Raw genomic sequence first — 26422 nt, forward strand, 5'->3', positions numbered from 1 at the left:
CTCAATAGTGCGGATGCTTCTTGTTCCACTTCATCATACTCCAGATGTTGTTTGTTTGGGGACGCTTGGACCACGACAGGGATACTGCCCGCCGCTAGCCCATGCGGGCAAGGAACCGAAAAGCGCGTCCTAGAGTCACGTTACCTCTTTGCCGCCTACACCAGAAACTTCATTCCAGGATTGAATGTTCCCTTGCTACTAAGTACACCTATATCCGCCTCTCGAGAGCAGTGGAGATACAAAAACACGTCCTAGGACTACCGGATCGGCAATATTCATACGAGCGTTGGGCTCAGTGTCGGACGAATCACAGCGAAGCCAGCACTCATCTGATATTGACTGGCTCCGAGGGACAACCGCCTAGCATACAAATCCTGAATCATGGACGGGCCCCAAGATGATCTCAAGTGGTTTGGCGAAGGTTTCGATGGCTTTCCCAAAAAGCTGCCCGACGATGTCGTGGAATACATGGTCTTTATCATCGATTCCAGGCTCTCAGACATTCAGACAAGGGAACGGTTGCAGGCTTTCCAACGCGCTCTGAACGCATTAGAGAAGAAGTTTCTCAAAGAGTACATATGGCAGCGTGACTCTCTCAAGCTCGATCTAGTTCGCGAAGAACACCGGTGGCTACTCAAAGGACGCTCTAACTACGGCGATAGTGTGGCAGACGAATGGCTCATTGTCTACTTTCTACGCGAACTAAGCAAGGAGTTCAAGGACGCATGGATACGCATATATGACAGCGATGGAGAATTTCTCCTGATTGAAGCTGCCAATGCGCTACCGAAATGGCTGAACCCTGAGGTTGCCGAGAACAGAGTCTGGATCAACAGCCATCGCCTACTAATCATACCACTTGGAAACGAAGAGGAGCCCGGCCCTTTGACTCAATCACAAGCTATTGAGATCATCGACGCTACACCAGCACGACCACAGCAGTACATCAAGGTTGAAAAGGAGGCTTTTCATCGCCTGGCTGGTTATCCGGCTGCCATCTCGGAGAATCAACATCATGCGACTCTTCCTCTGCCAAGAAAGGTTGCACACATCCTGCATAGCAACCCGTCCTATATTGCACCAGTAGTCGAAGCCTTCTATCTTCGAGACCCCATCTCCATCCGGCTCATTCAACCTGAAAAGTCCAAAACCCCGCTCACGTTCCCTCCGGAAGACTTTGTAGACGTTAGCGTTCGTTTCACTAAAGTTCTGTACGCTCAGCTTCTCGGTCAGCATTGGGAACCGCCCGCGCCATGGGACGCAGCACTGGAGCAGCTCGTCAAGTCTGGTAGACCAACCGAGAAGGCAGAGATCGGAATCAAGATTACAGCAGGCATGCAGATGCTTCTGTCGCACTCTTTATACGCATCCCGCAAACCTACGCGTGAGATCGCACTTCTACTAGAAGACTTGGAAAGTGGTGACGACTCACTTCCTACCGACGCCGAAATCGCCAGTTGGCCCAAGCGTGAAGACGATGAAGGGTGGCTCAACATTGACTTCTCCGAGTTTGAGAAGGAGCTCGAAGGCAAAGGAAGCGGCGCGAAAGACGCGTTTGGTGACAAGAATGCGGAGGAGAATTTAAAGAAGATGGTTGCACGCTTCAACGACTTCCTGGCCGACAACGAAGCAGGCGCTGAGGGTGCTGATGGGGTTCTGGACCCCATGGATGTTGACAATGACTCTGACGCTGGCGGCAGAGGATGGGAAGACCCAGAAGATAGTGATTCGCCAGCCGAGAACGAAACCAAGAGCAGGGGCAAGAGCAAGGCGAAGGCCAGGAATAGCGAAGATGAGGATGACACGGATGAAGACGACGACGCAGAAGCCGACGCGGAGTATGCCGAATACGAACAAGCCTTCGAAAAGTACATGATGCTACCCGCGGCGGAGAAAGCCATTCTCACAGAGGAAGCTCGCGCACTAGCGCTCGAGCAAGACGCTGAGAAGGAAGAAGACGAAGAGATCCAGAAGCTCTCTGAGATGATGGAAGCTGAACTCTTCAGCCATGGCGCGCTAAACGTCAACCCCAAATCGGAACACAAGCCCGGAACAGGTCTCCTGTCCGACAGCAAAGGAAAGGGCAAGGGGAAGCTTCAAGAGGTCGCTGAAGAAGACGAGGATGATGATGACGATGACCTTCTGGACGAAGACTACAACCTCGCTGATAACATGCTGAAGGCGTTCAAGGGACAGGCTGGCATGGCGGGTCCTGCAGGCAACATGATGAGGGCGATGGGCGTACAGTTTCCACAGGACGCCGATGACGAGATCAAAGGGAGTAGCAGTAAAGGTAAAGGGGTGTGAGATGTTTAGCACGTCGAGCTATCTAGTCTAACAACACCTGTACTACCTGCCCTATGTCCCCTCCTCCATCCATTCGTACTTATCTCTGCCCACTGCCACTTCCAGTGCCTCCGTCTCCACTTTGACCCCATTTTCCTTCAACGTACTGTTGCGCATACTTACTAGCCGCCTATATATCGGCGAACTCTCCGCGACTAACTTCCTTCTTCTGTTTATTACTTCCGTCTGACTTTTCCCTTGTATCTTCAACATCTGCGCAAGCTCTTTGTCCTCTTTACCCTCTACATACAAACGCAGAATCGCTTCATCATCTTCCGGAGTGAAATCACAAAGCTTTTTGCGCCGCTGTAGATCGATGACATCCTGCGGTACTTTTTTCATAACCTTGAGGGCTTGCCATCGAGATTGGATCGCTTCAACCGGGACGTTCATCTCGCGAGAGATGGCTTTGGGCTTCTGCATGCGGCGGTGTCCGTTGATCACAGCGGCATCGAGCTCGGGAGTCCAGTTTATGGTGGCGCTCACGTCTCTTTGTCGGATGATGGCGTAACGATGCTGAGTAGCATGTGCGGTACGATTGAGAACCTGCGCTGCTTGTTCATAAGTCATTGTCTCTATCTCAATGAGACGGATGAGTTGGCTTTCCTCATCGTAGTTCCATCGACGCTTCTCGGCCGGGGCTTTCCGGGGACAGGATTCGCTGGGGTATAGGGCGTCCATATTGAAACAAAATTGAAGGTCGTCCTTTGAGTGTTAACGAGTTGAGTAAGCCGGTTTTGTGAGTGTTAGTAACATTATGTGGGCATAGCAGCCGAGTATATATCTAGAGAGGAGAGTGGCGGGAAACGTCAGCTGTGACATGTGTTAGGCACCAGAAAGTGATCACAGCTTGAACATGAATTCACTTTGTATCGAATGCGATCTCGTGCCCTGGCAAGAGTACACGGGCAAGTATTGTGTAGCTCGGAGAGGCAGTCCCAGTCTAGCGTAGACCCCTGCTAGGTAGCGATCAAAGTCATGACACCGAGTGAATGCGAATATTCCCGATACGAAATAGCTCCTTCTAGTAGTGCGATTGGCTTTTTCACGATGAACGCAAAGCCAAAAGGTCCTAATGAGTTCGGAAATAGATGAGTTGAATTGGGCCTATCGAACTGTTGACCATGGAATCTAAGAAGACCCAGGAAGAATGGTGCGCCCACCCGCCAGAAGTACTGGATGCTCATATGACCTGTGAAAAGTCCAATGCCAATACCACTGGCTCCGTATCCTCCAAACGTCATTCGCATCTCCCTATACAATCCAAAGATCTTGGTTGTAGCCACCCTGTTCATGTACTGCCCATGCTCGCTAATCAAACACCATAAACTCCTCCATGAACTTGTCTGCCTCCTCGTCATTTGGATTCGTCCTCTCCTTCTCATGATGATAGACCGAGTGGACTGCCTGCTTGAACCACCGACCAAGGTTATACCTCACTTCCTCTTCATGACATTGACTGAGCCATCCAGGCGTGTGGTACAGGGCTGTTGCCGTCTTGCGGCAGCTATTTTGCACAGCCCGCAGGACTTGACCGTGAACCTTCCACCTTCTGTCGTCACCGCAGACAGCGATCCCATATTCTCCAATATGCTCCTTCGTCATCGATGCCCACTCGAGCGCGAGGTAAGGCCCAACAACGCTGCGTAGAACGAAGCCGCTTTGTTCCATAAATACGCCGGAGGAGGGATGTGGTAGTTCGAGACAGATGAAGTAGTAGTCGCCGTACTCGTACGCAATGCCGATTCTGTTCAAGTCTACGGTGTTGGGGTTGAAGGTAAAGAAGCTGTCTCGGAAGTAGCAAGAAGGGCCATAGTTGGAAGCGGGCTGGTCACTACCGGACGCCGGTAGAGGGGCGGCAGAATCGCTGACCTTTTCCGCAGTCTGGCGCGCTTCAGTGCCGGTTACCAGGCTGTCTGCTCGTGCTTTGAGTTTGGAAGTGTCTGGAGGAGATTTGACCGCGTCAGATGCGTTGTGACGAGGAAGACATTTGATGATACTGTATGGATATGCAGCGACGTTGATCTTGAATACCGAGATAGTGTTGGAGGCTTCCGTTACTGTAGTTGGCGAAGCGCCGTATTCGCGTTCCGCCATTTTGTGAGTAATATGATTTCCGCCAGAGGTGGTAAAAGGTAAAAGAACTTGTAACGGAAGGCAGAATCGCAAAGGTTGAAGTCGCGTTTGTGACGGCAATAGACCCACCCTTGCAATGGAGGGAACGAACAACGTTAGGTGACGTAGAGTTCGCAGAGCATCTCGCAACTTCAGTTCGGCTGTTCAACGTCTTTTCGTCTTTTCTTCGCGTCACAGTAATCGTTGCAGGCTCGTCGGAAATACTTTAGCGCTGTTCCATGGGAAGTAGATGCCCGCCCATGTATGGCTCCACGCACTACGAGCGTCCAACCATGGAACAGAAACGTCGCACTGGGGGTCGCTCGCAAAGTGAAAACTAGACCGATGTAAGTCCAGGTGAGTAAGCGGGTAAAAGTCTTACGGATATAGCGTGCGTGACCTCCGAGAATTCGGGGACTTCGCTAGACATCCACCTCACTGTTACTGTCGGTCCTGACGCCCAGCGTATCCACCCAATTGTCTCCACCTCGACTATAATGTCCAACCCAAATTCTCCGCCAGACATCGAGGCGGTTCACAGAAGCGTCGGACTGATCACGCCCTCCTCCGCCCCGCTGCCCATACCTACTGCGATTGTCGCCGATCAAGGCGCCTACTGTAATGTAATCCGCACGAACTACATATTAGACACAGACTGACGTCACACCCCAACATCTAGACATGCTCTGCTTCGAGTCCGACAACGCCGGTATCATCACGACCCCGCCGCTCTCTGTAAGGAAAGACTTCGTCGCCGCAAACTATCCAGACCTCGTCCAAGCTTGGGACAGGAAGAAAAAAGATGACTGGGAAGAAGCGCTACACATGAAGCAGAGGATTACCGACTACGCGGTCTTTTTCCGGGGTAGGCAGCGCGCTGGCGTATTGGCAAGACGCGATGCGGGAGTAGCATGCGATCAAAAGTTGCTCCCGGGGATGAAGCGTCATTTCGGTGAGTTGCGACCCTGCGCAACACACGCTCGCGAGCGGGGTGCCTTCCTGGTCTGTAACGGCTGTCGTGTCGCGCATCATGCGCAGGTAGAGCGAGACTTCGAGCGGAATCTCCTGATGACGGAAAGAGCGCGCGTGCCAGTGTGCGGGTTCTGCGCGAGGAGGTCGGTCCTGGATCTGGGAGAGGGACACCGAGGTTGTGCATGCGATCAAGACTGGCAGTGTTTTCGGTGTCGAGAGGACTTTCTCAGGAAACTCGCAAAGGCAAGGCAGCGGTCGCACGTGGAGGGGAAGTGTGGGAAATGCGATAGTGTGGATGACGTCGTGGAGCATGTGAAAGTATGCCTCCTCTGTCAGGGAGTGAACGTGTACAGGAAGCATGTGTGAAGGACATTGAGATAAGACAAAAGCGGACATTTCGGACTCGTGTTTTGGAGCTTCATTGAGAAAATACATAGCCGTTGCATTAAGAGAGCCTACTTTACCTGGAACAACGAAAAGGCAATAGCAGCATAGACGAAGTTGAACCAATTGCACGTCGCCCTTTTTTCGCGCAAGCTTAGTACCGTGGCGTGAGTTTGACATCTAGCTTCCCCACTATGATGGTAAAGCAGTCTCGGGTCTTGTTCTCGATTGTACTGCCATCCTCGCCCTCAGCAAAAGAGATCTCGAATGATCTAACAAGATTGGCAGTGACACTGCGCAGCTCCATCATGGCTAGCTTCTGTCCAATACAGTTGTATGGTCCGATGGAGAAAGGCAGATAGGCACGCTTGTCGATGATAGCACCAGGTCGTTCGCCGGTCCATCGCTCTGGCATGAAAGCCAGCGGCTCTTCAAAGTATCGTGGGTCGCGTTGCAGGCTGTAGAACGGCATCCATACATTAATTCTTCCGGGTATATATGTGCCGTTGGGTAGAGTTATTCCTTCAGGTGGTGTCTCGCGCTGCGCTCCAGAGGGTGTCTGAATGTGTTAATGATGTCAATGACGGCCTCCTTGGGTGAAAACTTACAGCAGGATGGAGGCGCAAAGTCTCGTTGATTACCCCGTCCAGATAAGCACACTCGGTGACGTCTTCAACATTAAGATGCGCTTTCTTCGTTTCGATTTCATTAATTGCGGTGCGCAGCTTGGCTTGGATCTCCAGATTCTTGCACAATTCGTACAAAAGAAATGATAACGTTGCAGCCACGGTATCGCTGATGATCATGTCAGTATTCGGGACTTTAGCTGGAGGTTGCAACAGGATCAAGTGCAATGCCGTAACTAGGCAAAACCTCGTAACGCCTGGCACCAAGTACTTCATGGGGTTGCTTACCTGCCAGCTATGATCAGAAGCCGCGAATCAGAATTCATCTCGGGCGTTATCCGGTCGTCATTTGGGTCCAGCAGAGAAGAGAAAACGTCCTTCTCTTTGGGTGTATCCTGGCATTCGTGAGAAAGCTTCGTTGAGATGGAGGTGATCGCCATGGCATGCGTACCTTTTTCCGCTCTTCGAGAACCTTTGCACTCCAGGCTATGTGCTCAAAGAGGGGTCCAGAACCGACAGGTGTTAATGCGATAAGCCGCATCGCCCAAGAGATGTGCGCAAAAACACTTATGGGTGCGTGGCTCTCATGCAATAGCTTGATGACAGGATCTTCTTTACCCTTCTTCATCATGTCAAAGCTGCGGTTGAAGCCGACATCTCCCATAACATCAAAGCTGTAGAAGTTGACCCAGTCTGTAATTCGAACTGAAGATCGTGTAGCTCGCTCTTTGAGCTTGGACATGAGAGTAAGAGCATGGCGGTTCAAGCGAGGCTCATATTCGCGGAGAGCATTTGCGTTGAATGCACGATCCCACATCTTGCGCCTTTGTCGATGTTCATCTTTGTTAGTTGTGAAATGAAGTGAACGCCCTGCCACTTCGGAAATACTGTCGTATATAGTGTTCTTCTTGCACTTCGAAGTCGCTCCATGGATCAGAGGAACGGCGTCAGCGCAGTAGACCGTAACTTCTACATTTGGACAGGCAAAGTCAGTGTCTGTGTCACACACACCTTCATTGTCTTGGGCTTACCTCTAGGACCAGTACGAATGACGTCTTCTCCGTACTGCTGGGGTAAAGAGTCGAGCCATGAGAAATACTGGAAGTTGGTCGAAAGTACCCCGACCGAGATGCCGTATGACTTTGAGAATCGGGCGAGGATGGGGCCAGGGAACTTTGCAATGTCAGCAAATCCTACTTGATCAACGTCAACGAAGCGCTTGCCTTCCGCAAGCGATGGAAGAATCCCCTATGCAGTAATATGCTGGCAATCAAGATGGCGAAATAGAATGTTGCCGTCCTTGCCGCAAGCTGGATTGCGACACCAAGAGATTTAGTGGACGTATCAGCAACATATTCGAGAGTCGCAATGCCTCCAAAGGCGACAGTCCAGACTCCAATGACTGTGTGGAAGGTGTTATCCCAGTCGCTTCGGTGAAGAGCATAGTGAGTTGCCAATGCTAGTGACGCAATCAATGTTTTGCTGTGCGCAAGCTCCATAATTCCGTACGGCATGATAGCTGATGGAGAAGTAGATAAAAAATCTCGAGAGATGTTGGAATGATGAAGGGGTTGCTGAGACCATGAGGAGCTGAATAGAAGGTTGGACCCTGAAAAGCCGAACATTTGGACGGACCGTACGAGTGAAACGCACGATCTTGGAATTTCGTGTTAGCACGCGCGGCTGAGAGCTGCAGGTAGATTTTGACCAGAGCTGAGGGAGCACAGGATTTTAACAATCGCCATTGTGCTGCGGCGTAGTCGATGCAGCAAACATTGCCTCTGTCATGCTGTGCCTCCTATGCCCAGGTCTGAGGTGGATATTTTGGAATGCGCCTGCGGACCGTTAGCTTGCAGGGATTACGTGCTACCAAAGCGGGGCACTAACCTGATGGAGGCTACTTGGCAAGAGCTCCTTGCTTGACAATCGCGTCGCTGCACGATCTTTCTTTTCGGAACTCTACCAATCTCCAGTTACATGCCGAGGTCTCAGCCCCTAGGTACATCGAATGGTGTCACGACGCGCTTATAAAGCCACCACAACGTGGATCTATTCTCCTAACAGAACCTTGCTGATAAGCCCTAGGCTAAAGACATCCCGAGGCCCTGAACGTCTCTCGGACCTGTCGTTGCCAAGCAGTCGTTAAGTCTTCCTCGCTCGATCGAACCCTGTCATCTTCTGACTCGCAATCGCTGTTGAACATCTCTTTCCTGGAGAATTCACGGCTGATGGAGATGCCATTCTGCACGGCGACTCGGTAATGCACCTGGAAGTCAAGCCTGGAATCGATGCATGAGCCTGATCCATCCGCTAGCTTGCTTCGTGGTTGTGCAAGCATGTGGCACCGCATGTGAGATATTGTATCTGCCACTCTTCGCAGCCGCGGACGATCAAAGTTCCACTGTACGTTGAGGTGTTCGAGCGTTTCGACTTTCAACAACGGTTCGATCCAGGAAGCAACCCATGGTCTTGGCCCAACGGTCATCTGTGCTTCCCACAACAAACACTCTTCTGCTGAAGAAGGCGCAGTGTCATAGCGCTGATGGGAACTGCTGATCATTAGATGAAGCCTCCGTAACCCCATGCGCGTGGTGGACAAGAGAGTACAGAGGTCCGTAAAGTGGTTGTAAGCGAATTGCAGCACAAGCGAGTCCGTTGACCTGCGGAGAACGGGATAATGAGCTCCAATGGTGCCTCTCATATTGCTCGCTTCCACTAACGCAAGCTCCATGGATGAAATAAGCTTGAGGGATTCGGCAGGCCTGTCGCACAAGAACGCGAAAGCGGTCGGTATGCTGAGGCTTTCCGTAAAGCTGAAGATATTCTGTCCATAAAAGACCTTTCTAGCTTCGTGATAGATCTGCCGGCATGTTTGCAACAACCGAATCTCGATGTGGTTGGACGACGTGTCTGATGGAATTGCAAGTTGATATGTCATTCGGATGTTCGTAGGCCCATCCCTTGAGTCGTACTCCGCGGAGGTCAGACCAATGTCGAAGCGAGGTGTCAGCCAGATCCGTCGGTGGGCGCGTAGACGTCTCAACGGGTAAGCCTTCTCGAGACCACGGGTACTGCGGCAAGCCGGGGCTTCCAATAGGACGGCTGCGCTTTGAACGGGAATCACATCGCATACGAGAACGTAGCCATAAATAAGATCTCGAAGCTCCCGCGGAAGTTTAAGAAGACGCGAAGACATGGTGGCACAGATCAGGGGTTCACTGCGCAGCCGTTGAGGATAAAGGCATGTCAAGTCGATTAGGGGAGATGTGATGACGCCGTTCGTTCCGAGAACGGCTAGGCCAATTGACCGCGCACCTGGACAGGGGCCGAGGTCGGACTATCCCCCGCTCCTCTCCTCTCGCGCCATACGACCACCTTACACAAGAAAGAAACTGAACAGGTGCACTGGCGTCTATAGTAAGGTAATAGCTGAAGTAAACAAGACCTGAAGGCAGTGTAGACTTCAGAGGGATGCGTGTTGAAATCTTCCTTTGCACGAAGCTCATTCTCTGTCAGCTCTAGTGCCCTTCATAAATACCAGATGACGAGTATAGACTGGGTTCATGTTCACAGAAGGAAAGGTCAAGGAGTGAAGACATAGCTAAGGATGTGACAGTCAAATTGGCTATAAGCTGTATATACAAGAATCTTATCGATCGTCACTTCAGTTTTCCCTCCACTCTGTCACCACCATTCCCAGCCTTGCGATACTCGTTTGCTTCCTGGTCTCCACCAAGTGTTAAACACTTTACAAGTTGGCAGCAATGAAGCTACGGAGAGTAGCCTGGCCAATGTTGGCGTACACACCAGGGGCGTTGGGGGCAGCGCAGCCATCACCCCAAGAAACGGCACCGAGGAGGACCTTGGTGGACTTGTTGACGATAGGACCGCCAGAGTCACCCTGGCAAGAGTCCTTTCCACCCTGGGAGAGACCGGCGCAGAACATCTGGGCGGTAACAGCCGAGGTGCCGTAAGAAGACTGGCAGGAGCTGCGAGAGACGACAGGAACATCAACCTTGAGGAGGTTGACGGGGAGCGACTGGCCGCCGGAAGAGGTAGTACCCCTAATTTGAAAGTTAGCTATGTGTTTCGGACAGATCTTGCACAGCTAAGAATGATAAAACTTACCAGCCAGCAACGGTGAGGGTAGTTCCAGCAGCAGGGTCGGATCCGGACGCGGGGAGCGTAGCGTACGAGACGGTGGAGCTGGTAGGGATGGAGGTGGCCAGCTTCATGATGGCGACATCACCGTTGTAGGTGCTCGCTACGTAGCCAGGGTTGACCTTGATGGAGGAAACACGGGCAACAACACCGCCGGAGGTACGGCTCTGGATTCAACTTGTTAGCCTAAACAAATCTCATGGCCAAGGTGGAAACTTACGTTGGAACCAGCGCGAACTGTGAGGCTGGAGGCAGTCTGGCCAACAGCACAGTGAGCAGCTGTGAGGATGGTGTTGGCGTTCAGAAGGGTGCCACCGCAGAAGTGGGAGCCGGAGCGCTGGAGGGAGACGATGAAGGGGAATTCACCCGCGCTAGCGGTTGTTCCACCGACAATGTCCTCCTGGCTGCCGTTGTCCCAGTCGGGGATCTCAGTGGGATCCTGAGGGATGGCTGCGGAGAGCACCACCGCTGGGATAGCGAGGACGGTGAGGAGATCTTTGATCTGCATCTTGAAGGAGGTTGGCCGGAAAGCTGGAGTGGGACTGAAGCTGGAAGCGAAAGACTGCTGGTTCTCTGATGAGGACTGGCCTGAGAATGAGAGGAAGACAGCCTCCTATTTGTACTCGACTGGTCACTCTCTAGTCTTGCGACTTCGATGTGGTGGTATACACCAACCTTGCCACATTGTTGTCGTGTGGTCCAGGTATGCTACTGGTCCCAAGACCGCTAGAACAGGGGATATTCGATGCTCCTTCTGCATGTAGAAGGAGAAAAGCAGTGTACAGCGGTGATTGGTACTGTTGCAGTTATAAGTTCCTTCTACAGCCTAGCATCCTTCATGCAGCCATCCGTCGATGTGGTGCTTATCTACTGCATGACTATCGATACCCCGGAGATCCCGTGCTCGTCGCCAAACGGGAAGCTGTTTTGGCACACTATCGTACAACTGGTTATGCATAGTAGTGTCTCCGGCCCTAGGGGATATTGTGGTGAGTTCGGCCGGTAGTGGCTGGTTTCACGTGCCAACGTCGGTGAACGCCATGTGCCATCGAGATAGAGGGAAAAGAAATCTGGGAAACATAGGCGGAAGGCCAGTCAGCTGCTGCTGTGGCAGTACAAATCTCCAGCCTCTAGGCTGAGACTACGCCGGTGCCGGTGCCGGGTGATCTTCCTGATGGCGTTACATGGATGAAGATCCTAGGTGAAGAGCTACATAGCAACTATAATTGGCTCATTAGGTGGGAGATCGATGATTGCGATAAGATCTAGCTGATGAGCATTTGCGACCACAAATGACGAGTGGCCTGCAGCGTCCGGCGGTCTCCCCCATGGACTCGCTGCCAAGCCTTACCAAGCTTCCGTTTATATTGCAGTCGTGGGCGCGATATGCGAGATAGCAAATGGTTGGTGTGGGAGCATCGTCTCCCTGTGAGGTTTGTCTCGAAGAGGCAGTTACTGGTGAGGGTGGGGCTTGGCATGCGGCCCGGCCCCTGCTCATTCCCTCCGAAACACTCCGCCCTACCTGCTGCGATCGCCACAACACCTGAATCATCTCGTATGGACGCGGACTTCGCGACCTAATCAGACGGAAGAGACCTGTTAACAGTAGGTGGCAAGAACTTTGCCCCCACTGCGTCATTTATCATGGACAGGTATGAGCGAGGTGTGTCCGCCACGGTCTGCGAGAAGTACAGGTTGGTGAAATCTGGAGCAAGCACCGCACCTCTCGCGCCCTCTTGAAACGATACCTTGCAAACTCACAAAGCCTATACTTCCTTCAATACCGTATATACGTACAGTGATGTCTGCCTAGGTGATAAACGGATGATGTTCTGCGTGCTGCAAGGTACCTGGGTAGTGCTTCGCCGCGCGATAGGTGGAATTGCCACGAATTAATTCAGGCACATGCATAGCACAGCTGTAGGATCTCTCAAGACCTCTTGGCTTCGCATTGAATCTATACGCTAATTGCATGTCCGACTAATGTACACATCAAACCGTTCTTTGTTTACCCCAACTCATCCCAGCCACTCATTGCTGTCTTCTAACCTTTAACCCGTGCATCGATAAGACCTACTGTTTCAGAGAGCCCTTCTTAGTCTTCATCCTTACTTCGGCATCTTCCAGCAGCCCGCGATAGTCCTCCGGGCCATAGCTACTCACGCACTCCCTCACACCTCCACCCTTCCTCCGCTCCTGCATGCCCAGATCTCTTACCAGCGTGTCAAGGTAAGGCATTGTATCAAAGACAAGATCGGGTAGCGTATGCCCATAACTCATTGCGCCGCGGAGAACACAGTACTGCGTGTTCCGATATGTCTCCTCAAGTGCCTTGATTGATGAAGAGGGCGGAGACAGGGTACCGTCGAAATAGGCAATGATCCAGAGACTTTGGATGTATGCGCACGGGAAGGTAAAAAGACAATGGGCTGCACCAGCGAAGGCGATGTTGCGCTCTTCCATGGCTTTTGGCGGGACCATGAAGCGGTATAAGCGGTACGGTTGGGCGTTTGAAGAAGGCTGTTCAGCGTAACGAAGGGAGGGATCGGGATGATGTATACGGCTCGTATCCCTCTCTTTAAGATAAGGGTACTCAGTGTACAGATGTTCCTCTGACTTTCGTATAAGCGCTGTCTCTTCCGGCGTGAGTGCAAGTGTACTGGGTAAGCCCAATTGCTTCTCCAGGTCTTGGGGTTCGAAGCGGAAGGTGTACCCCTTTTGCCAGCCTGTTGCACAAACGACTGCATCGGCGTCTAAGACCTTCCCTGACTTAAGTACAACCTGTCGCTCTCCGTACAGGCTTTCAATGTCGTCAACGATCACTTTGACTTTTCCGTCTTTGACCAACTCGAAAAAGCTATCCGGATAATTGTGAATCGATAGCGCATTGCCGACTTCGAAAGCACCTCTCCAAGGCCGCAGCTTCTTCGTCTCAGGGTGTTTGTCCAATCCATTTAGCGCGATCGCATCTTCTCCAAGTATGTTCCAGAAAGCACCCACAATTTTCCTGCCGAGCCACGTGCGATGGAAAAAGGAGCGCAGCCAGCCTTCAATGCCTGTCGTGGGTGCCCAAGGACAAGGAGACATGAAGCCAAAGAAACGTGTATGTACCAGTTTCTCCAGCCACAATCCCAATGGTGTGACGTGACTAGGCGTCATCCACACAGGTCCGTTGCCGTCAGGACGAATGAGTAAAGTCGCTGTAGCAGACGGCTGACTAGCACATGCGTACGCTACATCCCACGCCGACTTTCCAGATCCCACAACGACAGTATGCTTGCTTGGTTTCGCAATGACTTGGTGATGTTCCGGGAAGTCTGCAGCATGGATGACCAATGATCTGAAGTTTGTCGACGTTTGATAATCCGGTAATAGTGGCTTGTTCGTCGTACCAACTGCAATGACGAGTTTCTTCGCTTTGATCGGGGTACCCTTCCTATTCAACGGAGATGCCGCGCAATGCAAAACCCATCCATCTGCATCTTCATCCCTCTCGATGACCTCAACAGTTGTTCGCCCTCTAACGAATCGCTCTACATTGGCCCATTTCATGAAAGCACAAAGGTAGTCGAACATTTTCGCGGCAGGAATGTGTTCTCCCTTTTTCACCATGAACTTTTCTTCATCCATGGGGAAGTCAGGGTGTTCGTACATGCCCCACAGATTGTTGGTCCGGAGACCGGGAAATACACGATTCGGTGCCCATGGTCCGCCAATGGATGGCGCAGAGTCGAGAATGAGTATTTTGGCTAAAGGATGCAGGCGGTGGTATGTGTGAGCAGTTGTGAGGCCGTAGATGCCTGCACCTACGATTACGAGATCTGCTTCTTCCATTGTTCAGACGGACGTGGGAAACCACTCGGGGGTTGGAGGAACTTGCGCAGGGTTATGTGCAGCTGTATGGACGGGGCTATACGTGTCGAGAGTAGAAGAACTGCGGCAGGTACAGTGGACACCATCCGTTCTATTGGTTCCGACAGCGTGAGATGGAGCAACGGGAGGCCCTATGATTTCGATGCGGTAAAACAAGCGAGATCTGTATCACCCATGTCATCCCTGCAGTAGCAGCTATCAACAGTACGATCGCGATAACTCGAAAGCTTGTCGGAATTAAGAATTTGTTGTAAACCCTAAGCTTGGTCATTCATGTGTTAGAGACGTGTTCATGCTACAGTCTTGGTCTTCTCTGAAACCTCTGCATTCTCATCAACGCTTGCATTATAACATAGTATCGGGTCGAAATCAGAGCAGGTACGCCCATCAGGAGGGAGGAAATTCGGCAGGAGCATCATAGTTTAGCCTTTACAGAGCCAACCCCAGCCTTGACTTGCACAGCTCCAGCCGAATCGGTATCCACCATTACCACAACCCCCTCGGAAGCGGTTTGGTCTGGCTTCAGCACGATTTCCTGACAGTCTTCGTTGCCTACTTCATTCGCAAACTGTACGACCACAAAGTCGATCGGCCGATCTCCGATCACGATCATCGGCGCATGCCATGTCCCAGCCCCGTATGTCACTGCTTGACTGCCGTTTGCAACGAAGGCGCGAAGGTTCTTGAGGTCTGGCAGGCCAGGTCCCTTGGGTCGCGCTGACGGGTGCAGCCGTGAGAACTGGCTCTGGGTAGGCACAGTCTCGTTCGAGTACGGGCTCGGCCTCGCGCGCGCGAAGATGTCCATGACACTCCTTTTCCGTTCGATGTGGGGTGTAGGATATGGCGGCGCTCTGCCTGTGTGCCTTCTCGATGCGCTTGCCGGCAGTGTTGGAGCCACTATGACAAGATACTGTGTGTGCCTTTCCTGCTGCGACAGGCCCATGGGTATGAAGGTCTGCGTGGTGAACGGATGTCTTTCGAGGATGCCAACGTCCAATAGCTGCCTCTGGAAGTCCCCGCATCCTTCCTCGTCCTCATCTAGGTCCAGGTCTCCCCACGAGCTGGGCATGCTCATGCTCGGCTCGTGTGGCCGGAGGTTGCGCGGCGAGCAAACAAACATGTTCATTACTGCCTTGGCAGGTTTCTTGCTCGGCGCAAGGCTGTACAAGTTCGACATGTGCGTGACATCGAGGTATTTGGTGGCCGAGCCCTGATTGGCGGCGACGGCGTCCGGCGGTGGTACGCGTTGCGGGATGGGCAGCTTCGCGGACGGTGATGTGGTCGGGTTCTCGATGACAGCACCGAACTGCGCGAAAGCAGTTGGAGTCAGAAGCTCCATCGGGATGCGAATCGAAGGGGCGGGCATCGAGGTCGGCATCTTCGCGGCACGGCGTCCAAAGGGACGTGGACGGAAGCTACGATGGGTCTGTGGAGTTGGGGGAAGCTCGGGAGCTTATGGCGCTACCGAGGCGATAACGATAGACATGGAGTTCGCCGTTGGTATGTCGCGAACGATTGACTCTACGCAATACCTTTGCAAAGTGCGCGACCTCCTACGTATCTAAACAGATGGAGGGAGTACGAAATGATGCATCAATCGCTGACACTCGAGACGAAGCCGACGAAGCATGCTCGATTCGCGGCTCTTGCTAGGGAAAGCTGGCCCGCAGATCATTGAATCTCGAATCCTTCTGTGCAGGCGGCACAAGATCGGTCTAGACTCGGTGACGTCGATGCAGTCAGAAAATGTATTCAGAAGAGGAGTTTCGAGCGCCAATGCGTGCACAGCCGCTCCCATTCACTCTTCCGTCTCCAGCATGTGCTGGCGAGGCTGATGTCACAGTCCCAACGCCAGCGGCCCGCATTTTCCCCGAGCACTAGCGCGTGTGCCCACGGATTTCTTTCTCGACGGCCGCCATCGCCTTCACTACGCTGTCACACGGTCACCCTTCAATTCCCTGACGCGTGTTCCTCCTTCCCTCCACGATCCACCCGTTGCCGCTGCGTGCGCCCAAAGTCTGCCCTTGGCCTATAAAGTCCCGGAACTACGTCACACTCGAATCCATACCCACACCCCCGACGTGTTCCTGTCTTAGCCTTACTCATCGCCAACCCACAAAACAGAGCTCAGCAGTGAGCCAGACTTCGCGACCACCAGCACCTTGCCCCACGCCCACTTGTACAACTTCCTGTGACTTTTACTAGTTATCATGGCTGTTCCCACACAGTTGGCTTGTACGCACCCTCCGCACAATCGGGGTGAGACACGCTAACAACATTCGCAGACCGCTCCGCCAAGGGCATCGGGATCTTCAACGCTGCTCCAGTGTATGAGGCTCTTCCAGGATTCGTACGGTAAGTGTTTGGACTATACAACAACTTCTCGCGCACATCCGCGTCCAGTTCTGACGCTGACTTGCACAACAGACCCGAAGGCAACCTTCGCTGCTGCTGCTACTCGCCCGATAGCAAGTACTTCGCATGGGCAACACCTGAACAGGTTTCGGTGATTGACGCCTCAGTCGGCAACGTCATTACCACACTCCCCACACCGAACGTCTACGAGCTCGGCTTTTCCCCGCTCGGCACATACCTCATCACATGGCAGCGCCCATCCAAGGACGAAGACGGCAACGCGGCGAAGAACCTCCGGGTCTGGAAGACGCTCTCCGACGAAGCTGAAGATGACGGATCACGGGCAGTCATCGGCGAATACGTTCAGAAGAACCAGAGTGGCTGGAACTTGCAGTACACGTCCGACGAGAAGTACTGTGCGCGCGTTGTAACAAACGAGGTGCAGTTCTTCCAGTCGAGCGACTTGCGCAACCCTTGGAACAAGCTCCGCGTGGAGGGAGTGACCGACATGGCGCTCGCCCCAGGCAAGAACCATTCAGTTGCCGTTTTTGTTCCGGAGCGCAAGGGTATGCCCGCTGCTGTCAAGGTCTTCCAGGTCCCTCAATTCAGCCAGCCGGTATCCCAGAAGACTTTCTTCAAGGGCGACAAGGTCCAGCTGAAGTGGAACGATCTCGGTACCAGCTTGATTGTCCTAGCCCAGACTGAGGTCGACAAGACGAACAAGAGCTACTACGGCGAGACCAACATGTACATTCTCAGCGCCAACGGCACCTTCGATTCGCGCATCCAGCTAGACAAGGAGGGTCCTATTCACGACGTTTCCTGGTCGCCAAACTCGAAGGAGTTCGGTGTCACCTACGGCTACATGCCCGCAAAGACTACCATCTTCAACCAGCGCGCGGTCGCACAACACAGTTTCGATCTAGGCCCACGCAACACTATCCTTTTCAGTCCACACGGTCGCTTCGTCATCGTCGCCGGTTTTGGTAATCTAGCTGGAGATATGGATATCTACGACCTCGAGAAGAACTTCGCTAAGGTCTGCCACGTCAAGACCTCCAACTCGACCTATTGCGCGTGGAGTCCGGATGGGCAGCATATTCTTACGGCTACTACTAGCCCGCGTCTTCGTGTCGACAACGGTGTTCGCATCTACCACGTCAGCGGGGGCCTCATGTACAACGAGGACATGGCCGAACTCTACCACGTCGTTTGGCGCCCTCAGCCAACCTCGATGTACCCTCTGACCGACCCCTTGACCAACGTACCGGCACCGCATCCGTCTGCGCTCGCCTATCTCAGCACCCAGAAGACACCGTCCAAGCCTGCGGGTGCCTACCGTCCCCCCGGAGCGCGCGGAACCGCTACACCCCTACACTTTAAGCGTGAAGATGAAGGAGGCGCGGCTTATGCCAACACCGGTATCTCTTCCACGAACGTTGGCTTCGCCAATGGATTTGGCAAGCCGCGTCGCCGTGAGGTACCAGGAGCGGAAGCTGCTGAGACCCTTCCACCGGGCGCTGCTCCCGGCGGCGGTGTTAGTCTTACCGGCGCTCAAGATGGCGATGGAGAGCTCTCGAAGGCGGCTTTGAAGAACAAGAAGAAGCGAGAGGCCAAGAAGGCTCGCGAGGCCGCCGACAAGGCTGCTGGACTCGGCGCTGACGGTGCCAATGCACCCAACGGAGCTGGACGTAGCCCAGAACGTCGCCAGCGCAGCCGCAGCAAGAGTGGATATGAGCAGCAAGGACGAAGCGCCAGCCAGCACCGCAACTTTGGCAACAGCCCAAACCGTCAAGCCCGCCCGGACGGTAACCAGCGCCAGAACCCTGCGCAGCAGCGTCAGCAAGCTCCAGCTCAGGCTCAGGCCCCTCCCCCGATCCAGACCGAGAGCCAGGGTCCTCCCCCTGACCTCACCGTCACCAGCCCTGGTGACGGCGGCAACCCTCAGGACAAGAAGATCAGGGGTTTGCTGAAGAAGATGCGCGCCATCGATGAGCTGAAGATGCGTCAAGCCGGCGGAGAGAAACTAGAGGACACCCAGGTCAAGAAGATCAGCACCGAGAAGCAGATCAAGAAGGAACTAGACGCCTTGGGCTATAGCGGTTAGAAAACACTGTAGATGCATGTGAGTCTCTCGAGGCCTAAGCATCACAACATGTAGTACGTTAGGAGAGGAACAACTGAGTCATGTATTGTTCTCTGCATTCATTCATGATCTCGTGATTAGGCTATGACCCTGCATGATAGTACCCTAATGTCCAGGTATCTTCCTCCACGCTGGGCCGTCATTCATGGACATATCATGAAGGTCGGACTGAAGGATCGGTAGGCACATCTACGTGTTGCTTCTAGTGGGAGGCATGTCCGCCCTGTGTGCCTAGCTCGGAAGCGAGTTCACTGCCTTTTTTGAAAGTGCCGTCAGGGTTGCGCTGCGTGGAATATGTTAGCCACGAACTCATCGACCGTACATCAGGACAACTTACGCCGCTCTCGTTGCTGGAAGTTTGAGCACTCGAGTCGTTGGAAGAACCGTGAGATGCGTGGCCGCCCTCAGCACCAAGCTTGCTGGCGACCTCTGAGCCCTTGGTGAAGGTGCCATCTGGGTTACGGCCTGGCTCGCTGCTGTTGGACGTAGAGTCTGTAGCACCGTGGGAAGCATGACCACCTTGAGCGCCTAGCTCCTTTGCGAGGTCTGAGCCCTTGGTGAAGGTACCGTCAGGGTTACGGTCAGCATTGCCGCTGCTGCCGGTGGATGTGGACTTCACAAAAGGTCAGTCACTGCACATTAGGGTGAGGGTATCCGGCACAACTTACTTCGCTGTTGCCAGAGCCGTGAGAGGCATGACCACCCTTGGCGGCAATCTCACTGAGCTTGTCCTTGGGGAGGTTGGCGAAGTTGGAAGGGTCGGAAGAAGCCATGATTGATGATTGTGTTTGATAGAAGTCTGATTGAGTGTTGTAGTTTGAGAAGATGGGTCAGATTGGGTCAGATTGGTTGTAGGATGAGAAAAGAAGCAAAGACGAAGTAGGTCTGTTTATATCCCCTCACCTGTACGCGCTCCTGTTTGCTTCCCCTAGGCAACACGTCACAAATGCGGGCAGCACGCCTGCAGGTGAGCCTGCATCAGGCTTCAGTCTCCACCTCGAGGCATGTTAGTGTCGATCAAACGTCCGCTCACGTCTGATTTGCCGGAAAAACGGTCATCTTGATGGGGAAGCCACTGCAGCCTGCTTGCATCCTTGTGCCATGTTGCGGACTGTGTCAGGGCAGGCTGTGATGTCATGTCACGTGATTCGGACGCGTCGCGCGTACTCACGTGTTGCTGTGCCACGCGGCGGCCAATCAACGTGCTCGGGCGGAAATGACAGGTCGTGTCCGACGTCACGTCCCCGACGCGAATCTCTGGGGCTGGGAGATGCTTGCAATCGTCGCGATACTCTTACGACTCGTCATAGTTTCCTTACTATTATCTTCGTTGCTCCACGCTTCTCCACTGACCCCATATTCTACATCGATTGACAGTGCCACCATGAGCCTAAAGCGCAAAGCAGCGGCAGCGGCCACAGACGCGTCCAAGAAGCCCAAGCAGAACGGTAGCATTACCGCCTTCTTTGGCGCCCCGAAACCCAACCCCAATGCACCACCCAAACAATCTGCTGCAGCCGCAAAGTTTGATAGAGATGCATGGGTCGCCAAACTCACAGACGAGCAGAAAGAGCTGCTACAACTTGAGCTCGACACGCTACACGAGAGCTGGCTGCCGCATGTCAAGGATGTGCTGCTGACACCCCAATTCCTCGAATTGAAGAGGTTCCTGAAGAAGGAGCTGGACAGTGGGAAGACTGTATACCCGCCGATGAAGGACGTGTACTCCTGGTGCGATCTCCCATATCTTCCGGGTGCCAGCTTGAGTAACGAAGACTAATACTGGTCAGGTCGCGACACACACCCCTCAACACCGTCAAGGTCGTCATCACAGGCCAAGATCCATACCACGGCCCCAACCAAGCCCACGGTCTCTGCTTCTCCATTCGTCCACCGAACCCTGCGCCCCCTTCGCTCATGAATATCTACAAGGCCCTCGAGAAGGAGTACCCAGACTACAAGCGACCCCCGAACAAGGGTGGTCTTCTGACGCCATGGGCGGATCGTGGTGTCCTGCTCATCAACACCTGCTTAACCGTCCGTCGCAGTGAAGCAAACTCACACTCGGGCAAGGGCTGGGAGCTGCTTATGCAGAAGGTCATTGATACTGTGGCCAAGGTGCGGACAAATGGTGTCGTCTTTCTGGCCTGGGGCAGTCCGGCGCAGCAGAGGACTAAGGGCATTCCGGTTGACAAGCATCTTGTGCTGAAGAGCGTACATCCTAGCCCGCTGAGTGCGGCGCGAGGCTTCGTAAGTAGCGCCGTCCGACATATCATGATTCAAGCGCTAACGATGTGTAGTTTGACAACGGCCACTTTAGAAAGTGCAACGAATGGCTGGAGCAGCGTTATGGCAAAGATGGTGGCATTGATTGGGACTTGAATGTTGATGCTGAGAAGACTGAGTTGTAATTGTATATTGCTTTTGTTGTGTGAAAGTCAAAAGAGGGATGCAAAAGTTCTTTCGTGTTGGGCTGCCTAGCAAGAACGCAAGTTGCTTAAGTGTGTTGGTGGAAAAGTGAAAAGATGGATGCAAAAAGGTGATGTTCGTTGCTAAGGCAAAAAAAGATGTAGGTCGTCAACTGGCTCTCTAAGGCTCCTACGATCAAGCTCCACAGGGTCGTCAACGGCCACAAGGGCTCCCTGCAGATGTCTGCTACCGAGATTCGAACTCGGGGCAATGGCCTTTATCCTCGCCCACAGCGAGTAGGATGGTTACGCTGTGGACAACCATAGCAGACTGCTTGATGGAGAATTTGAGAATTAAATATCACATATACTTGATTTAAATCAAAACAATACCTTAGGTATAACGATGCTGCAGCGGTGATCAAATAGTGAATGCGAGGCGATGTCCATCCGTTTGTATGGGATGAACAAGTGAAGGTGAACCCGGCGGTGGGAAGTGAGTGCGGAGTAAACAAATCTTAGATTAGGCGTACGACTCTACTTGATTGCATCTACCTAGATACAATGGCGCGCATCTCGATATTGGGTCCACGATGTTTATGCGCTTTGACTCCGCCACCAGACTCAAAGCGATGGAGTAGGAACAGGAATGGCAACGGTCTCAGACGACTTTGAGGTATACATTAGACTAGATGTAGTACATTAGTGACAAGTAGAGGTGCGTTCTACATATACATTATTCTAGTAGTTTAATATAAAAGCATTAAAAAAGAATTAACATCCTCTAGCCTACCACATTAACCCTCGCTCTAACAGACTAGAGTGACGCCAGGAGCCCCTCACCACACTCTACCTAGACTTACAATTTCCCTTTCACCTTGAGAAAGACACGAGCAATTCCAGAGCCCTTACTTCAAACCTCCGTTCTCCTTGATACCCACAGCAACCCTCTCTCGACCTGTCCAACAAACCATGGATCCTCGTACGCTTCATCAAAATGACCCAAAGACGTAAAGAATATCCTTCCACCCTCGAACTCTTGACACCATACCAACGGATGATCATCTCCGTGTTTACCTCCTGGGAACGTCTTCGGATCACCTTTGAGCAAGATCTGGAGGTTCTTGTTTTCTCTTGGATGAGTGTGGAAGTTATACCATTCGTCCTTCCAGCCCTCACGTCCACCACAGCAGTTCATGATCGCGTGTTCCAGGCCAGACTCTTCAGGGACAATGGTACCGGGCTCAGGATCGGGATGCATGTCGAAACTTGCGCCGACCAAGTTCGTGTAGTACTCGTTGCCTTGCATAGCTGCAGCTGCGCCGTGGATAGCTACGATACCGCCGCCATCCTTCACCCAGGTCCTCAAAGCGTCTAGTTCGGATGAGATGAAGATGTCGTTGCCGATGTTTTGCAGGAGGACGATGACTTCATATTGCGTGAGAGAAGACGAGTTAAACACGGAGGCGTCTTCAGTGGCTGTGACTTTGAAGAGGTTCGTATCGCTGGCTAACTTGTGGAACATGCGGATACCAGCTGGGATAGAGTCATGGCGGTAGCCCGTGGTCTTGCTGAAAACGAGGACGTTGAATGCAGTGGGTTTGATCATGTTTGCGCACTGTCTGGGCGGTTGTCTATGAGGCTTCGACGCTTCTGCATGACTTGGGAAGTTATACTGTTGTATAGCGCTACCGAGGCTGCGACGGTAGTTGATAGAACATCAACTGAATTAGGCTGATTTACCATCTACCGGCGGCACATGACGTCATGCATATCAGCGCGGGTTGGAGACTACAATGAGTAGCTGGATCCAGCTGGCTGCCCAGGTGGCGGAGCCCCTACCTGCTGTGTCGGGATAAAACACGGCGCAGTTTCCAACATCTTACATAACGTTAGCGCCTGTATCCACTCATTCCCCAAGGATCTGTAGGATGGAGCACGAAGAGCATGTAGTTATGACCTTGTTGGTGAATGCACCTCAGCTGGCGGCGTTGTTGGAAGACGCGACACGATGCTAGCGCACTTACCCTTGTCGACGCGCCATCCCGGTTCCGCTTCCCCCACTTTTCCATCACGTAGACTCTTCGGTATCACCACCGTTGTCACCATTTTTGTCTGCCACTCCTCGCAGGACTCTCCGGCAATACATTTCAAACACCGGTAGTTACCCTGCATGTCACTTGGACTGTAGCCTTAGAGGAAAGCGTTAGGTTCATCTGAGCAGACAAACAACGCGTCCTAGTATCGAAACCTGGACTACTCCCGTCTCAGCATCTTTCACATCAACCTGAGTCAGACACTTTCACAAGAAGCCGATTTCTAGACTTTTCTTCGATCATGAACACTGGAGCAAGGGAACCAACCCAACCCAGCGATGTCGTCCCATATCCCCCTCCACCCGAAGCATGCGAGGGCCAAGCACCTTCAATACTCGAACTACCGCCCGGGGATTACTACATTCGAGAGTTTCTAAGCCTGCTAGAACCCACACATGCTCTGCGAAAACATGGCTACAACTTTGCTCAGTTGACAGACGAGGAGATTCATCTGAAACGAAGATGCAGTAAATGCAATCAAAGTTGGTACAAGCTCAGTGCCTGGACTGTGCACATTGATTTTAAGAGTATTGCTAAAGTTCCGACAGCTATCCAACAGCTCAGCAAGGGTCTGCAACAGGCCATAACGCGCCGTAGCCAACAGCTTCTCTCACATCCACCTGACACACCCTACAAGACATTGCCAAGTATGATCGTACCATACGAGAACGGTAGCTCTGGAATTCAGTATTGCACAGTAGAGTGTCTCCACCACTCAGCGCCAGTCGACCGCGCGACAAAGGTGAGCGCAGGCTGACTCGACGTTGTCTAACCCAACTAATCTTGTTAGTGCTGGTTGTGTTGCGGAAAACACGTCTCGGAGGCCCAGCCATGTAGGACTTCCGACAAGCACAGGATACGCGAATATCGACCAGGTGAGCTCGAACGCCTACATCAATTCCAACCGACTCCACCTTTTCGTCATTGGGATGCGGACCGCAGGATGAACGCCAAATTTGCCGTAGCAATCGATTGCGAGGTATGTTCTAGCTCTACAGAATGTGTGCGAGACATGCTGACTTCTCACTCCTATTCTGAAGATGGGAACAGCCAGGAGTGGAGACTCTGAGCTCATTCGCCTGAGCGCCATCGATTACTTAACCGGAGAAGTGCTCATTAACAACCTTGTCAAGCCTGATCAACCAATGCAACATCTCAACACAAAGTGGTCGGGCGTTACGTGGGATCAAATGAACGAAGCCGTAAGAGAGAAGACCACGCTGAAGGGAAAGGCAAGTCACTACGTGAACAAGCTGAGGGAAGACATGTACTGACTTTGTACACCAATTTTAGACTGGGGCGAGAAAACTGTTGTGGAAGTTTGTCGGTCCAGACACTATTCTTGTTGGACACAGCGTTCACAATGACCTCAAGGCGCTGAAGTGGATACACACAAAGGTCGTAGACTCCTACGTCGTAGAGCACAAGATCATTCAGGAGAAGAAGGCAATCGAAGCCAGAGAAAAAGAGCTTAGTGAAGAGGCAGCAAGAAGGGTGGAGGAGTGTCTTCTGGAGGTCACAGGACTAGCGACGAGTAGCATGCTCACCCCAGCGACCGATGCGCAGACACTGGGCGACTCGACCAACCCCATTGAGGGTGAGCCCAAGAAGAAGAAGAAAAAGGGCACGGGTGATCTGGCGTTGAAGACACTGCTAAAGAAATACCTGGACACGGACATTCAGACCAAAGGCAATAAAGGTCATGATAGCTTGGAAGATGCAACTGCGGCGCGGGATCTAGTTCACTGGATGGTGATGCGGAGACTCCAGGATAAGTACGGCGTATTGACGTAGCAGTGGTTGTGTATTATATTGCATGAACCTAAGGTCAGAGCCCTGGACTTGCTCGCGTCTTTCTAGAGGTGAAAGTGAAATTGCACGGTGACGCGTTGCGGTGAGGAGGCGCTCCTCACCGCGAGTGACAGTGGAATAGTGTCAACACACAACAAACGCTCACCTCAAAAGATCTTCAGCGTCGCATCCTCCATACTTTGCTCCAGTCTCTCCTCTCATCACACGCGTTTAATTCTTCTTCTCTCATACATACATCACAATGCCGTCCGCAAATGGAACCCCGGTGCCTGCCGTAAAAGGCAACTACCTCAACACGCTGCTGGAAAAGGCGAAGAACCTGCCTGCGGGCAAAATGAAAGAGCTTGGTGAGGAGGTGCGCGGGATGCGCAAAAAGGCCGCTGCTGATCCAGAAGTGGCGTGCTACCTTGACATCCTTTGTCGCTCATACTTGAGCAGCGAAGCGAGTTCGGCGAGCCTGGATGCCACATTTGAAAATTGGCAGAAGCAGCAGCAGCAACAACAAGAAGAAGAGGAGAGGAAGAAGAAAGAGGAAGAGGAGGAGAAGGCGAGGAGTGAGCGGAAGAGGAAAGCGGAGGAAGACACCTCCCAGCTTGGTACGTTTCTCTGATCAATGATCCTATTGATATACTTGGTGAACTAACATATCTATAGACCAATCCGCCACCAGCCGTAAGGTACCCCGAGTCGTACCAACTGCAGCTCCGACTGCACCCACCCTGCCTGGCCCCGTCACAGCCTACCTCAACCCGAACCCCGATCCGGGGTGTCACGTATCGTGTGCGAGTAGCGACTACCACCCCAGGAAGCCCTGTCCTGCCGCTGTAGCGGAGAAAAAGCTCGCTGCTAATGCAGCACGGGATGAAAAGCGCGCCGCCAAGAAAGCAGCCCGCCTTCCCGGCCCATACATACCTCGAGCAGAAGACTGGCTCTGCCGTTGCGGCTTTTGGAACGGCAAGTATACGTTCGCCTGCCGAGGCAAGGTGGGAGGAGTAGGTGGCGTTGCGTGTGATGGTGTCCGGGAGGACAAGGTCCACGTGAAAGAACCCGGCCCGGGTATAGAGGGACCGTGGCCGTGCTGGGCCAAGTACGACGGTGATTGGTGCTGTTCGTGTTCGTGTTGGAATC

General features: G+C 52.8%; 13 protein-coding genes across 13 annotated transcripts; 5 read left to right on the forward strand and 8 right to left on the reverse strand.

The window, feature by feature from the left end:
* Positions 1-381: 381 nt before the first annotated feature.
* Positions 382-2307, forward strand: J4E83_001673 (uncharacterized protein; the record flags this gene model as incomplete). Its single annotated transcript, XM_049328627.1, has 1 exon — positions 382-2307. One exon carries the CDS (start codon positions 382-384, stop codon positions 2305-2307), a length of 1926 nt encoding a protein of 641 aa, XP_049191599.1.
* Positions 2308-2358: 51 nt separating this feature from the next.
* J4E83_001674 (uncharacterized protein) lies at positions 2359-3027 on the reverse strand (the record flags this gene model as incomplete). The annotated part of the gene is made up of 2 exons (XM_049328628.1): positions 2359-2452; positions 2507-3027. The coding sequence occupies 2 exons, from the start codon at positions 3025-3027 to the stop codon at positions 2359-2361; spliced, it is 615 nt and encodes a 204-aa protein (XP_049191600.1).
* A 630-nt stretch (positions 3028-3657) lies between these two features.
* J4E83_001675 (uncharacterized protein) lies at positions 3658-4443 on the reverse strand (the record flags this gene model as incomplete). Its single annotated transcript, XM_049328629.1, has 1 exon — positions 3658-4443. The coding sequence occupies one exon, from the start codon at positions 4441-4443 to the stop codon at positions 3658-3660; it is 786 nt and encodes a 261-aa protein (XP_049191601.1).
* A 1528-nt stretch (positions 4444-5971) lies between these two features.
* Positions 5972-7260, reverse strand: J4E83_001676 (uncharacterized protein; the record flags this gene model as incomplete). Its single annotated transcript, XM_049328630.1, has 3 exons — positions 5972-6376; positions 6426-6731; positions 6895-7260. 3 exons carry the CDS (start codon positions 7258-7260, stop codon positions 5972-5974), a joined length of 1077 nt encoding a protein of 358 aa, XP_049191602.1.
* Positions 7261-10191: 2931 nt separating this feature from the next.
* On the reverse strand, positions 10192-11112 carry J4E83_001677 (uncharacterized protein; the record flags this gene model as incomplete). The annotated part of the gene is made up of 3 exons (XM_049328631.1): positions 10192-10507; positions 10572-10771; positions 10825-11112. 3 exons carry the CDS (start codon positions 11110-11112, stop codon positions 10192-10194), a joined length of 804 nt encoding a protein of 267 aa, XP_049191603.1.
* Positions 11113-12677: 1565 nt separating this feature from the next.
* Positions 12678-14438, reverse strand: J4E83_001678 (uncharacterized protein; the record flags this gene model as incomplete). The annotated part of the gene is made up of 1 exon (XM_049328632.1): positions 12678-14438. One exon carries the CDS (start codon positions 14436-14438, stop codon positions 12678-12680), a length of 1761 nt encoding a protein of 586 aa, XP_049191604.1.
* A 454-nt stretch (positions 14439-14892) lies between these two features.
* Positions 14893-15855, reverse strand: J4E83_001679 (uncharacterized protein; the record flags this gene model as incomplete). Its single annotated transcript, XM_049328633.1, has 1 exon — positions 14893-15855. One exon carries the CDS (start codon positions 15853-15855, stop codon positions 14893-14895), a length of 963 nt encoding a protein of 320 aa, XP_049191605.1.
* An 832-nt stretch (positions 15856-16687) lies between these two features.
* Positions 16688-18939, forward strand: J4E83_001680 (uncharacterized protein; the record flags this gene model as incomplete). Its single annotated transcript, XM_049328634.1, has 3 exons — positions 16688-16712; positions 16763-16832; positions 16905-18939. 3 exons carry the CDS (start codon positions 16688-16690, stop codon positions 18937-18939), a joined length of 2130 nt encoding a protein of 709 aa, XP_049191606.1.
* Positions 18940-19180: 241 nt separating this feature from the next.
* Positions 19181-19751, reverse strand: J4E83_001681 (uncharacterized protein; the record flags this gene model as incomplete). Its single annotated transcript, XM_049328635.1, has 3 exons — positions 19181-19261; positions 19316-19591; positions 19647-19751. 3 exons carry the CDS (start codon positions 19749-19751, stop codon positions 19181-19183), a joined length of 462 nt encoding a protein of 153 aa, XP_049191607.1.
* Positions 19752-20362: 611 nt separating this feature from the next.
* J4E83_001682 (uncharacterized protein) lies at positions 20363-21389 on the forward strand (the record flags this gene model as incomplete). The annotated part of the gene is made up of 3 exons (XM_049328636.1): positions 20363-20709; positions 20769-21228; positions 21279-21389. The coding sequence occupies 3 exons, from the start codon at positions 20363-20365 to the stop codon at positions 21387-21389; spliced, it is 918 nt and encodes a 305-aa protein (XP_049191608.1).
* A 910-nt stretch (positions 21390-22299) lies between these two features.
* J4E83_001683 (uncharacterized protein) lies at positions 22300-22995 on the reverse strand (the record flags this gene model as incomplete). The annotated part of the gene is made up of 1 exon (XM_049328637.1): positions 22300-22995. The coding sequence occupies one exon, from the start codon at positions 22993-22995 to the stop codon at positions 22300-22302; it is 696 nt and encodes a 231-aa protein (XP_049191609.1).
* Positions 22996-24522: 1527 nt separating this feature from the next.
* J4E83_001684 (uncharacterized protein) lies at positions 24523-25276 on the forward strand (the record flags this gene model as incomplete). Its single annotated transcript, XM_049328638.1, has 2 exons — positions 24523-24726; positions 24776-25276. 2 exons carry the CDS (start codon positions 24523-24525, stop codon positions 25274-25276), a joined length of 705 nt encoding a protein of 234 aa, XP_049191610.1.
* A 259-nt stretch (positions 25277-25535) lies between these two features.
* J4E83_001685 (uncharacterized protein) lies at positions 25536-26290 on the forward strand (the record flags this gene model as incomplete). The annotated part of the gene is made up of 3 exons (XM_049328639.1): positions 25536-25890; positions 25949-25971; positions 26216-26290. 3 exons carry the CDS (start codon positions 25536-25538, stop codon positions 26288-26290), a joined length of 453 nt encoding a protein of 150 aa, XP_049191611.1.
* Between the last annotated feature and the right edge of the window lie 132 nt (positions 26291-26422).

Source organism: Alternaria metachromatica, assembly GCF_023757995.1.
Source record: "Alternaria metachromatica strain BMP 0045 chromosome Unknown scaffold_3, whole genome shotgun sequence".
NCBI classification, from domain to species: Eukaryota; Fungi; Ascomycota; class Dothideomycetes; order Pleosporales; family Pleosporaceae; genus Alternaria; species Alternaria metachromatica.